The sequence below is a fragment of the Mobula birostris genome, chromosome 32 (genome assembly GCF_030028105.1).
Source record: "Mobula birostris isolate sMobBir1 chromosome 32, sMobBir1.hap1, whole genome shotgun sequence".
NCBI classification, from domain to species: Eukaryota; Metazoa; Chordata; class Chondrichthyes; order Myliobatiformes; family Myliobatidae; genus Mobula; species Mobula birostris.
In genome coordinates, this window is record NC_092401.1 from 3,801,099 (window position 1) to 3,815,719 (window position 14,621).

The 14,621-nt window shown below is 44.7% G+C and overlaps 1 protein-coding gene across 2 annotated transcripts in view; it reads right to left on the minus strand.

Annotated features, from left to right (window-relative positions):
* The window catches only part of LOC140191105 (prostaglandin E2 receptor EP1 subtype-like), a 35,757-nt gene that overhangs the window by 6,071 nt on the left and 15,065 nt on the right, over positions 1-14,621 (minus strand). For both annotated transcript variants that reach the window (XM_072248205.1, XM_072248204.1), the window contains exon 2: positions 1,740-2,613. In XM_072248205.1, the coding sequence (XP_072104306.1) occupies positions 1,740-2,588 (849 nt within the window). In that variant the 5' untranslated portion in view covers positions 2,589-2,613. The remainder of the gene's footprint in view (positions 1-1,739; positions 2,614-14,621) is intronic.

Consider the following 14,621-nt stretch of genomic DNA (forward strand, 5'->3'; position numbering starts at 1 on the left):
GTGATAATGGTTTCAGTACCACGATTGCTCTTGGCAAATCTTTCTACAGAAGTGGTTTGCCATTGCCTTCTTCTGGGCAGTGTCTTTACAAGACGGGTGACCCCAGCCATTATCAATACCCTTCAGAGATTGTCTGCCTGACGTCAGTGGTCACCTCACCAGGACTTGTGACATGCACCAGCTGCTTATACAACCATCCACCACCTGCTCCGGTGGCTTCATGTGACCCTGATCTGGGGACTACACCTTGCCCAAGGGTGACCTGCCGGCTGGATGTACAGGTGTATCTCCGCCCTGCCATCCTGGTGGTGATAGATACAAGAGAGGTGTTTACGTGAGAGGCTCTTAGATGATCAAGGGACATGGACCACATGCACATAGAAAGGGTTCAGTGTCATTTTTAGATTAGATTTTTAGATTTTCTGCAACATTATGGCCGAATAGCTTATTACTGTATTGCACTGTTCAATATTGTATGATCTAGCTGCTACATTTTTGGAGTTACAACTATGGTTACACATCATTGGCCTTCTGAGGCACTCTAGCCACAGGGTGAGAGATACATATCGGCCAGGTCACAGCCCGCAGCACACAGGGAGAATTGGGGCAACACAGTGGCTTGGCATTTAGTGTAATGCTATTACGGTGCCAGCGACCCGGGTTCACTTCCCGCTGCTTTCTGGAAGGAGCTTCTATGTTCCTTCTGTGACCACTTGGTTTCATCTGGGCGCTCCACAGTCCAAAGAGGTACAGGTTAGCATGTTAATTGGGCAGTGTGGGCTTGTTGGACTGGAAGGGCCGTAGATCTAACGAAACAAAATAGAAAGAACATGCAAACTCCACACAGACAGCTCCAGGGTCAGGATCAAACACTCTGGAGCTGTGAGGAAGGGACTGAATGAATCGCTTCATCTTTGGGTATTATTGAAGTGGGTAGATTATTGATGAGTTTACCACTCACGGCAGGAACACAGAGTAAAGACTGGCATCAGATCAGCCTGACATTTGGTGCGTATAAGGGAAACATATACAGTAAATGGCAGGACCCTTTGGGGCACTGGTGTACAGATGAATCTTGGGGTTCAAGTCTATGGCTCCCTCAAAGTGATACCTTAATTAGATAGGGTGGTAAAGGTGGCATATTTGCATGCTTGTCATCATTAGTTCTGGCATCGAGTATAAGAGACAGGAAGGTACGTTCCAACTTTGGTTATGCCACATTTAGACTGCTGCATTATTTACCCCATTCCTGGAAGGATGCAGAGGCTTTGGAGAGGGTGCAGAGGAATTTATTGAGCACTGTCTGAATTAGAAAGTTTTAATTATAGGGAGAGGTTGGGTCGTTTTGTCTGGAGTGTCAACGGTTGAGGGGAGACCTGACAGGTTGGCAAAATTATCAGAGGCACAGACAAAGTCGACAGTCAGAGACCCCTTCCCAGGGTAGAACTGCAAACCATAAGCAGGCATAGCTTGATGGTGAGAGGGAAGTTTAACGGAGATGTGCGAGACAAGTTCTTTACAAAGACAATGGAGGGTGGTGGCCAGATTGGTGTGCGAGTAGATATTATAGTGGTGTTTAAGTGGCATTTTGACTGGCACATTAAGGGAACAGAGAGATAGGGAACATATGCAGGCAGAGGGGAGTAGATTAATTTGGCATCAGATGTGGGCACCAAAGGGCTTTTGCTGTGCTGTCACGGGTAAGAGATCGGTGTGAATTTTATATACAGGATACATACCAGCATAGGGCTCCAACAGATACACGAAGCCATCATGATCCCAACCAACTGGACAACCATTTCAATGTCATGTGACTTTGCCTTTCGGTTGTAGTTCCTCTTCTTCATCCGTGCCTGGATGAGTGACACGCCGCTGATGGTGTTGCAGACCAGAGACACAATAAGCGTGCTCACTCCGAGGAATGAGAAGAGCAAGGCAAAGCCACTGTCCATCCAGTTGCTCTGTGAGCCCACGGCGATGAAGCACCAAGTCTTTGAGTATTGGAGCTCGTACCTGCCAAAACCCAGAAAGGGAAGAATGGCCACGATGCCAGCCAGCGCCCACAGGCTGGCAATCACCAGTTTAGTCCTGGTGGAGGTGACCACCGCTGAGTGCAAGAGGGGTCTGGTGATGCCTACGCATCGCTCCACTGCCATGATGCAACCAAGGAAGAGCGGGCAGAGGCCAAAGAAGATCAGGCTGCCTCCCAGCAGCTGGCATATGTGGCTGTCATTCCCTATTTTCCCGGAGTAGAATTGGAGCACCAAAGCACCAGGAATGATGTGGCCTGCAAAGTCGGTGAGTACCAGGCTGCTGGCGAAGAGCAGGAATGTGGCCTTGGACCTCCGGCGGAACCTGGCGTAGCTCTTGAGCAGGATAAAGAGGGCAATGATGTTGGACAGGGCTCCCAGCGTCATCGAGAAGATAGGCACTGCCATGGACCTGGCAGGAGCGCCAGCAAACCATTGGGAAATGTTCACCTGTGGCAAACTGCTGTTGTCCAGGCCACCGCTGGAGTTTTTCACATGGCGCTGATGGAGTGTCGTCATGTTGGCACCTTGACTCATGATACAATCCATCATGTCCATAGCCCACACCGTTCCATCAATGCGCCTGTCACAGAGAAAGAGACAGTGTTATTCTATGCCTCTTATCATCTTGTACACCTTCACAAGTTGCTTCACATCCTACTTTTCTCCGAGGAGAACAGGATACAGAACACGGCATCACAGTGTGGACACTTAGGCCCATAATGGAGTTTGTTTACACCTCCCACATCCCATAAACATAGGGATTGATAGGTTACTGCCCGCACAGTGTGGGTGAGTATGTAGATTCTGAGTGGAGGTGATGAGGAAATGGGAAAATTGTATCGGTATAAATGGATACCTGGCGGTCAGTGCAGACATAAATGGGCTGAAGGGCCTGTCTCCATGTAGTCTGACTCTAAGAACATGTGAAAGGTAAGTAACAGAAGTCCAACCAGACCCTTGTGCCTTCTCTGCCATTCAAAGATCACTGGACAACCCCTATTCTTCTTTGGAGGCCTGGTCACAAAGTTCAAAGTTGGGATCGACAAAGCGAACCTTTAGCCCCATACCATTTTCCTGCACTCGCTTGTCCCTTGATCCCCTTCATATGCAAATCTGACGATCTCAACCTTGAACCCTCTCAGTGACCAGGCCTCCAAAGAGGAGCTCTTTGGAATGGGGGTTGTCCAGTGACCAGAGGTTAGGTGTGGCATTATGGAATTTAGAAGAATGAGAGGTGATGATATTTAATTAGGACGGACAGAGTCAGAATGAAAAGGAGAAAACCATCCCCGGTGGCAGAGATTTCAAAACCTACAGGGCTTGAGACACTCCAAAGTCACCACTACACCTTAAGGGTACAGGATTTGGAGGCAAAAGCACGACTAGCCTCTGTGATCTGTGATTAAGCAGGGCATCTGGCACCATTTCAGCAGTAAGCTCCAAAGGAGCTGGGTAACACATGAATAGAAAACATGGAACATAGAACAGGCCATTCGGTGCACAATGTTGTGCCAACCTTATTGACAATTTATACAAATGCCCGCCTCCTGTGTATCCTCCACATCCCTCCATTCCCTTCATATTCAAATGTATCTAATAACCTCTTTAAGCTCCACCAGACTGCCTGATTCCCTTACCCATTCCAGGTACCAACTATTCTCTGCACAGAAACAACTTTCCTCTGGTTTCACCTTTGAACTCCCCCCTCTAACCTTGAAAGAGAAAAGGTTTGGAGGTCTCTGGAGAGTGAGGGTAATGGGATGCTAAAGGAACAATGGGTCAACTGCCCTGCAGTGAGATTCTGTGATCCCAGTGAGTTTCTGTCCACAAGATCCAACTGTGTGGTTGGGTGGGAACATCAGTTTCTGCACTGTCTCTCCCTGTGGCACTATGTGCCAGAGTACAGCACCAGACGTCTGGGGCTTCCCGTTTGAAATGGGATCCACTACCCACTGTGTCGTCCGAATTTCAGATTTACTTTCTCTGAGTGTGGCGTGCAGGGACTGACTCAGTCTGTCACCAGCAAGGAAAGGAACATTTCGACGCCCTTGGTCTAAGAGAGAAACATCGGGCGTGAGCTGCTCCCACTTTCGAATGAAATTCCTTCGCGTGGGAGTGAGTGTGTGTGCAGACTGACCACTTCACCTCTGTGTTCCTGCCAGAAGACATTTTGGCTGATCTCAGGCGTGTGCTCCTGACCTGATAGCAGCAGGGAGTTGACTCACGCTTTCCTGTTGATACACAGCCATGGCGAAGGGCTTCAAACCTGCTCTGAATTCTACTGAGACCCTAACTCAGAAGTACACTGCTCTGAAAAATACATCCTCAGCAGTTACCACGGGAGCTTGTCAGGAAATTTAATCCGACTCATGGCTGGGGAGCTCACACAAAATGCTGGAGGAACTCAGCAGGCGAGGCAGCATCTATTGAAATGAGTAAACAGTCGACATGTTGGGCCGATTTCTTCTTCAGGACGGAGAAGGACGGGGAAAGGCACCAGAATAAAAAGGTTGGGGGGGAGGGGGAAGGAGGCTAACTGAAAGATATAGGGCAACCCAGGCCTGTGAGACACAGGTCAAAGGTCAGAGATTTTAACCCATATGTGGGAAGAGTTATTTGGTTGTTTTCCTCAAACTCACCATCTGCCCCCCTCTCAGAATCTATTCCACTGACATCAATATTAATTGAGGAACACAATTCAAGTTTACCTATCACATGTACACCAAAACAGGTGGTGAAATGCTTTGTTTGTGTTAACAAAGGCATGTTGGGAGGAGACCAAACATGAGAAAGTCTGCAGATGCTGGAAATCTAAAGCATCGCATACAAAACGTTTCGGTCTCGGCCCGAAACGTCAACTGTACCTCTTCCTAGAGATGCTGCCTGGCCTGCTGCTTTTATGTGTGTTGCATACAAAATGCCGGAGGAACTCAGCAGGTCAGAGTTAGATATGGCCCTTGTGGCTACGGGGGTCAGGGGGTATGGAGGGAAGGCTGGGGCGGGGTTCTGAGTTGGATGATCAGCCATGATCATAATAAATGGCGGTGCAGGCTCGAAGGGCCGAATGGCCTACTCCTGCACCTATTTTCTATGTTTCTATGTTTCTATGTCAGGCAGCATCTATGGAAATGAACAAACCATTGGCGGTTTGAGCCAAGATCCTTCTTCCCAACAAGCAACAACACAACAACAGTGACGTAAGCCCCCATCCTCACCTCTACACAGTCATCTGACTAATCTCTAAACAAGCTTGGAGTTAGTTTTTTATTGTCATTAGTACCGAGATAACATTGATAAGATTTTGTTTGCAAATATTTCAGAGGGATCTTTGAGTTAAGAAAATGGAATGCAGAATATCCACTCAGTCAGCATTTTATTGGGTACAGGAGTGGAATCTGGTGTGGCTGTTTTTTTTAGCAATATTCTCTGTAAACTCTAGAGACTATTGTGCATGAAAATTCCAGGAAATCAGAGTTCCTGAAATATTCAAACCACCCCATCCGGCACCAACAATCATTTCATTGTCAAAGTCACTAATATTACAGTTATTCCCCATTCTGACGCTTGATCTGAACAACAACTGAACCTCTTGACCATGTCTGCATGCTTTTATGCATTGAGTTGCTGCCACCTGACTGGCTGATTAGATATTAGTATCGACGGGCAGGTGTACCAGTGCATCTAACGGAGTGGCTACCGAGTACAGTGTTGCAGTTACAGAGGCAGTGTGCTGCAAGCAGACAACAAAGTGCAAGGGTCACAGTGAGGTAAATAAGGAAATCAAACTTTTATCTTCACAGCCTGTATTGTCTGTTGTGTTGCTGAGAGTAGAGCTTCCAACCAACCACCCTTTATTGACTCTTGACTACTGACAGTGTCTGGTACAATGACTCCATGTGTCTCACACCATACACCACATAACCCACCACCATTCTTAATGACGTACAAAGCCTCCAGCATCCACTCCAAGGATGTTACCTGGAGCAGCACTGTCTCAGTATCACACTGAAAGCAGCATCCAACATTAGGGACTCTCACCATCCAGGACAAGAGTCTGAAGACCCCCACTCAACATTTCAGAAACAACTTCTTCTCCTCTGCCATCAGATCTCTGAATGGTCCATGAACACTACCTCACTAACCCTCTTTTGCAGTATCTGTTCATTTTTGTGGAATAAATAGTAATAATATTAAGTAAATTAAAGTAATTAAGAATCTCTATACAGTCTTTCGGTAACTTTTTTATGTCTTACATTGTACAAAGCAATAACTTTGACAATATATGTCAGCAGTGATAAACAGGATCCTGGGTGATTTGCATTAAGTCGTTAGCACACAGGAACACTAACTGTGAGTGCGATTCAAACTCAGACAAGTATAACTATGACGTAATGGCAATTTTGAACTTGTTAAACAACATTATCACCACAGTTTGCAAGACCCAACACGTTTAAATCTTCATTGGAACAATATAGTCAATTAAATAAAGCATTCGGTTCCTGCAGGCTTCTTTTTTGTGATGTAGATTTATAAACGTCAATATTAACCCAGTTAATATGTGCTTCTGGCATTATGCGTAATGACCATCAAGGGAGCATAAATAAGGAGGAATGTGGCACGAAATCTCAGAGGTTACAGCACCCAGGGGAAGCTATTCGGCCCATTAAGTCTGTACTAGCCATATTGGCAAGGAACACTACCTCACTACTTTTTTATTTTTATTTTTTCACCACTTATTTAATTTAACTTTAATTCAATGTATACACACATACACACATTTTACTGTGCTTTAAGGTCTTTTTCTATCAATATATATTGTATTGTACTGCTGCTGCTAAGTTAACAGATTTCACGACACGTGCTGATGATAATAAACCGGATTCTGATTCGGATCCAGTAATAGTAACCCATCCAGTACCACTCCACAAATGACAAATGACTCAGGGTCCAGGGGTTCCCAACCTGTGGTTCACAGACCCCTTGCTTAATGGTGTTGGTCCGTGCTATGAAATGTGCTGGGAACCCCCGTTTCAGACACTTACCCAGTTCCCTATTTAATCTGCCCCATTGCTCTCCCATCATTGCATCCCAGATCCTAACCACATATTGTCTGAAAAACCTTCCTTCTCGGTAACTCCCTTCATTCCATTTATAACACTCTTCACTACTGGAACCATTCTATTCCGAGGCTGTGCTCAACAAACGTATGCCTGTTAGTTTTATATTACTCCATCTCATTATTCCAACAAAATGTAACACATCCTACTTCTGAGAATTAAATCTGCCACCTGTCTGCCCACTGTCCCGGCCCTCGAGTATCTCTTTGACACCTACTACCGCCCTCACTGTTCTATGCCACCAAGTTTTGTGCCATCTGCAGATTTGGGAATGAGTTTGTGTACGTGTGTGTTTGGCTCCTCTCCGCACCTTGTGGGGTATCAGGCGGCAACCCTGCCATCTATTTAGTTTTCTTACGGGGCCGAGTTGCTAGCTCAACACTCAACTCAGCATGGATGGAAAGTGTGCAAGGAGCCGGCCGGATTTGAAACCAGGACCACTTGCCTTAAAATCTGGTGTGGATATCACTACCCCACTGGCCAGCATTGTCTGTAGTCAGGTCCAAGTTATTAACATTCAGTATGTATAACTGAGAACTGAGTATAACTGATAACTGAGAGCTAAGGTACTGGTGGACCCCTGTTTCCATCCAGGGGGTCAATGTGGATATGGTGGAGGATTACAAATACCTGGGGATACGAATTGACAATAAACTGGACTGGTCAAAGAGCACTGAGCCTGTCTACAAGAAGGGTCAGAGCCGTCTCTATTTCCTGAGGAGACTGAGGTCCTTTAACATCTGCCGGACGATGCTGAGGATGTTCTATGAGTCTGTAGTGGCCAGTACTATCATGTTTGCTGTTGTGTGCTGGGGCAGCAGGCTGAGGGTAGCAGACACCAACAGAATCAACAAATTCATCCGTAAGGCTATTGATGTTGTGGGGATGGAACTGGACTCTCTGACGGTGGTGTCTGAAAAGAGGATGCTGTCCAAGTTGCATGCCATCTTGGTCAATGTCTCCCATCCACTACATAATGTACTGGGTGGGCACAGGAGTACATTCAGCCAGAGATTCATTCCGCTGAGATGCAGCACAGAGCGTCATAGGAAGTCATTCCTGCCTGTGGCCATCAAACTTTACAACTCCTCCCTTGGAGGGTCAGACACCCTGAGCCAATAGGCTGGTCCTGGACTTATTTCATAATTTACATATTACTATTTAACTATTTATAGTTCTATTACTATTTATTATTTATGGTGCAACTGTAACGATAACCAATTTCCCCCGGGATCAATAAAGTATGACTATGACTATGAACCATGGTAACTCCATTGCACAGCTCCCTACAGTTCCAAAAATAATTCTCCCCAACATGCAATGCACAAATAACCTTTTGCCATTGGTCTGATCCTGACAAGTTTCTAACCATGCAGCTTACAACGCCCTTTACTCTACAGGCTGCAGTCTTATAATCAAGGCTGCCAGGTGGTACCTTATCAAATGCTTTTTGCAAGTCCATATGTAAACCAGATTCTAGTCATCAAACCTTTCTGCTTCTTAACTTAAAAACCACACTCCAATTAGTTAACTATTGCTGGTCGCTGTCTCTGTCTAAACTTGGAAAGATGCAGTACCCCATTATAATGCCCCCTACAGATTTGCAGATCTCTGTAATTTCCCTGGAGATTTTCTTCTCTGTATCCTTTCTACAAATCAGTAATCCATAGATTAATCCAGCTGTATTATCAGAATCAGGTTTAATATCACCACCACATATTGTAAAATTTGTTAACTTTGTGGCAGCAGCGCAATCCAATACATGATAAAAGAGAGAAGAATTTGTGAATTACAGTAAGTATATGTGTTTTTAAATAGTTAAATAGTTAGTGTTCATGGTTCAATGTCCATTCAGCAATCTGATGGCAGAGGGGAAGAAGTTGTTCCTGAACCATTGAGTGTGCGCCTTTGGGCTTCTGTACCTCCTTCCTGATGGTAGCAATGAGAAGAGGGCATGTCCTGTGAGGTGGAGGCCCTTCACGATGGATGTCGCCTTTCAGAAGTCTTGCTTCTTGAAGATGTCCTGGGTACTGTGGAAACTAATGCCTATGATGGAGCTGACAATTTTACAACTCTGCAGCTTATTTAGATCCTGTGCAGTAGCCCCCACACCCCACATGCCGCACAGTGATGCAGCCAGTCAGAATGTTCTCCACTGTGCATCTAAGGAAATTTGCAACTATTTTTGGTGACATATAAATCTCCTCAAACTTCTAATGAAATATAGCCACTGTCTTGCCTTTCTCATAATGGCATCAATACGTTGGGTCCAGGTGAGATCCTCAGGAATATTGACACCCAGGAACTGGAAATTGCTCACTCTGTCCACATCTATGAGGACTGGTGGCTGTTCCCTCATCTTACTCTTTCTGAAGTCCGCAATGGCAATGGCAGATGGAGGACGTTAGTCATGAGGACTGGCTGGGCGGGCTGAGATTGCAAATGAGATTGAGGGATGGCATAATAGAGTTCTGTAAAATTATATGCAAACTGACAGGATCAATAGTCCCATTTTCTTTCTTTTGGTGGGGGTATCAAAAACAAGACGATATAATTTTATGGTGAGAAGGGAGAGTTATAAAGGGGACTTGGGGGGGGGGCAAGTTATTTTTAAACACAGATGGAAGTTAATACCTGGAGTGTGCTGCCGAAGGAGCTGGTAGAATTTCTACGTTTAATAGTCATTTAGAAAGATATTCGAATAAGCAGGCGTAAAATGATATGGAGATAAATGACATAAGTGCAGGTGAGCAGAAAGGTCAGCATGGGTGTGATGGGCCGAAGGGCCTCTCTCTCTCTCTGCGGGGTACAGCTCTATGAAATAGATACTGTTCTTAATTATTACAGCATAGAAAATAGAACATTGAACAATACAGGCACTTCAGCCCATGATGTTGTGCCCATCTATATAAACCCACTCATCGATCAATCCAACCCTTCCCTCCTACACAGCCATCACTTCCCATTTTCCTTACATCAATGTCTCTTAAATGTTTCAATCATGATCACCACCCCTAGCAGTACATTCCAGACACCACCACTCTGACATTTCCCCTCAACTTTCCTCCACTCTTAACTGGATGTCCTCTGCTGTTAGTAATTTCCACCCTGGGAGAAAGGTGCTGACTGTCCACTCCACCTGTGCCTCTCATAGTCTTATTAAGTTGCTTCTCATCTTCCTTCACTCCAAAAAGACAAGTCCTAGCTCCTACAGAAAATTATGGGTACAGCCAGTCCATCACAGGTGAAGCCCTCCCCACCGTTGAGCACATCTAGACGCAGCAATGTTGTAGGTAAGCAGAATCCATCATCAGACAACCCCACCACCCAGGCCATGCTCTCTCCTCACGGCTGCCATCAGGAAGGTGGTACAGGAGCCTCAGGACTCACACCACCAGTTTCAGAAACAGTTACTACCCCTCGACCATCAGGCTGTTGAACTAGAGGGGATAACGTCAATCAACTTCACTTATCCCACCATTGAACTGTTCCCACAACTTATGGACTCGCTTTCAAGGACTCTTCACCTCACGTTCTTGATACTTATTGCTTATTTATTACTACTATTACATTTTTATTTTTTTCTCATGCTGAGTTATGGGCTTGGTAAAGCGCACTCATTTCTCAATTGCTATGAGCTTTCAGATTACTTTAGTGATGTTTAGTACTGTGGCTTTCCGAAGATCTACATAGATATTACTGCGTGGACCTAGTTCTTTAATGTTATTGTATAGTGACTTTGGCATGGTATCAGTGGTAGATATTCCAATGAGGACAGCGTATACCCTGTTCATGTACCATAGTCTTTCAATTCAGCATATTTCTGGTGTTTTTCACTTATTGCTTTCTGTAAGTTATGTGTGTTTGGAATAGAAACATAGAAACATAGAAACATAGAAAAACTACAGCTCAATACAGGCCCTTTGGCACACAATGCTGTGCCAAACATGTACTTTAGAAATTACCTAGGGTTACCCATAGCCCTCTATTTTTCTAAGCTCCATGTGCTATCCAGGAGTCTCTTAAAAGTCCTTATCGTATCTGCCTCCACCACCGTCACCGGCAGCCCATTCCACGCACTCACCACTTTCTGCGTAAAAAACTTACCCCTGACATCTCCTCTGTACCTACTTCTAAGCACTGTGCCTTCTCGTGCTAGTCATTTCAGCCCTGGGAAAAAGCCTCTGACTATCCACACAATCAATGCCTCTCATCATTTTATACACCTCTATCAGGTCACCTCTCATTCTCCATCGCTCCAAGGAAAAAAAAACGAGTTCATTCAACCTATTCTCATAAGACATGTTTCCCAATCCAGGCAACATCCTTGTAAATCTCATCTGCACCCTTTCTATGGTTTCCACATTCTTCCTGTAGTGAGGTGACCAGAACTGATCACAGTACTCCAAGTGGGGTCTGACCAGGGTCCGATATAGCTGCAACATTACCTCTCAGCTCCTAAACTCAATCCCATGATTGATGAAGGCCAATGCACTGTATGCTTTCTTAACCACAGAGTCAACCTGCACAGCTGCTTTGAGGGTCCTATGGACTCGGACACCAAGACCCCGCTGACCCTCCACACTGCTAAGAGTTTTACCATTAATACTATATTCCGCCTTCATACTTGACCTACCAAAATGAACCACCTCACACTTATCTGGGTTGAACTCCATCTGCCACTTCTCAGCTCAGTTTTGCATCCTATCAATGTCCCGCTGTAACCTCTGACAGCCCTCCACACTATCCACAACACACCCAACCTTTGTGTCATCAACAAACTTACTAACGCATACTGTCACTTACTCATCCAGGTCATTTATAAAAATCATAAAGAAATGAGTCCCAGACAGATCCTTGAGGCACACCACTGGTGGCCGACCTCCATGCAGAATACGACCTGTCTACAATCACTCTTTGCCTTCTGTGGGCAAGGGAATTCTGGATCCACAAAGCAAGATCCCCTTGGATCCCATGCCTCCTTACTTTCTCAAAAAGCCTGGCATGGTGTACCTTATCCTATGCCTTGCTGAAATCCATATACACTACATCTACTGCTCTACCTACATCAACTTGTTTAGTCACATCCTCAAAAAATTAAATTGGACTCAAAGCACGAACTGACTTTAAAAACAAAACCATGCTGACTATTCCTAATCATATTATGCCTCTCCAAATGTTCATAAATCCTGCCTCTCAGGATCTTCTCCATCAACTTACCAACCACTGAAGTAAGACTCATTGGCCTATAATTTCCTGGGCTATCTATCTCTACTCCCTTTCTTGAATAAGGGAACAACATCTGCAGCCCTCTAATCCTCCGGAACCTCTCCCGTCCCCATTGATGATGCAAAGATCATTGCTGGAAGCTCAGCAATCTCCTCCCTCGCCAGTAGCCTGGGGTACATTTCGGTGGGTCCTGGAGACTTGTCCAACTTGATGCTTTCCAAAAGCTCTAGCACGTCCTATTTTTTAATGTCCATAAGCTCAAGCTTTTCAACTTGCTGTAAGTCATCCCTACAATTGCCAAGATCCTTTTCCATAGTGAATACTGAAGTAAAGTATTCACTAAGTACCTTGGCTATCTCCTCCGGTTCCATACACACTTTTCCACTGTCACACTTGATTTGTCCTTGAATGGCGTGGGTCTCTGGAGATGTGAGGCAGCAGCTCAGCTAGCTCTACCATCCCAACTTTATTCATCTTCAGAAGCAGTTTTTCATTTCAAAACAACCCTCTTCAGAGCACGGTTCTGAAGAAGAACAAGCCTGGGTGGTGATCACGAGTTGCAAGTGCTGACAGAAACCTTCTGCGGCTTGCAGTTCATATCTCCTGTCATGGAATTCCTCTAATTGTGGTTACGCAGAACACCAGAAGCACCTTGGAGATCCCACACAACACAAGATAAACATTTCCCAGGGGCGAAGAGACAATTAGTAACTGGTTTAGGAGTTGTACTGAGATGTATTGGAAAAGTTTTGTTTGCGTGCCATAAAAACAGTACGCCTAGATTTGAGTAACCCAACTAAGAAAGACATATTTAAAGTACTCTTACTGTTTATCTACCTTTAAGGAAATTTTCTAAATTTGCTGCCTCTTTGTTAAAACTAAGTTCACTAGAATCTATTTCCTGAATTCCTTTTCCATACTAGAACTGTTCTCTTCATTCCTTATAAACTCACCAGAGATTTTTCATCACTCCTGCCTAACACTTACAGAGATTTACAGGAATTTGTTTTCCCTACATTGAGTATGGGATGCGCTGTTCAGTGATGGAATAGATTCAACAAGAACTTTCCGAACTGGGGGTGGGGAGGAGAAAAAACAACCCTACATAATGATGGGTAAAGAATGGGGGTGTGGGATTAGTAAACAGGAAGAGCTGGGACATGCAGAATTTATTATATGCTGTTCCATGTTATGGCACAGCTGCAATCAGCCCACAAGTAAAATTGAGCAGGTTGGCGATTGACATGGAATGCAATATACAAGTTAAAGCATGTCAGGTTTCTGCATAAGAATTATTCTCGTTACTTTTCCAGGAGAGCACTGGTTCAAAGGATTAAAAGTCACTCTAAACTATGATCCAGGATAGTACTGAGAATCGAACCTATTGTTTTCCTTTGATCTATCTGTTTGTCCACATTTCATTAAATCAAAATGTTAATCCTGCTTTGCTGTCCATGGAAGCTGCTTGATTCACTGACTATCCCTGGATTTTTCACCTTTTGTAAGAATATCTAATCTTTTCCTCAGATTTCTTCCATCATTTCACTCTCCCTATCTCTACAATCAAGACCTGTATCCCCATCCTGATGAAGGATCTTGGCTCAAAGTGTCAACTGTTTATTTCACTCCATAAAGGCTACCTGACCTGTTGAGCTCCTCCAGTGTTTTGTATGTGTTACTCTGGATAACATACAAAATGTATTATCTGGAGTAGCACTCTTCTATAGCCAGAGAGTGGTGAATCTGTGGAATTTGTTGTTGAAGGCAGCGGTGAGACTTGGGGAGAAGGCAGGGGATTGGTGATGAGAGGGAAATAGATCAGCCATGATGAAATAACAGAACAGACTCAATGAGCCAAATTGCTTACTCCTATATCTTATGGTCTTATGGATTTCCAGCTTCTGCAGAATCTCTTGTGTCTATGATTCTGGCCTCTTGCACTTTCTGGAATCTAATTCTTTCCTGCTTATCAGGAATGCCTTCAATAGATGAGTCCCGGAACTCTGTAAAAACTCTCCTCATACCTTCCCATCTTCACCTCTCTTCGCTCTTCAAAACATACATCATTTGTAGTGAGCTCTCCAAACCTGTGCGGGGAGCTGGAGAACGTTGGGCTCTAAGGTTTCTAGAGTATTTAATTGGTTAATTGCTGATTAACCAGTATTGTTACTCAATACTGGGCATGTGGCCAAGTGGTTAAGGCATTGGACTAGCGATCCGAAGGTCGTGAGTTCGAGCCCCA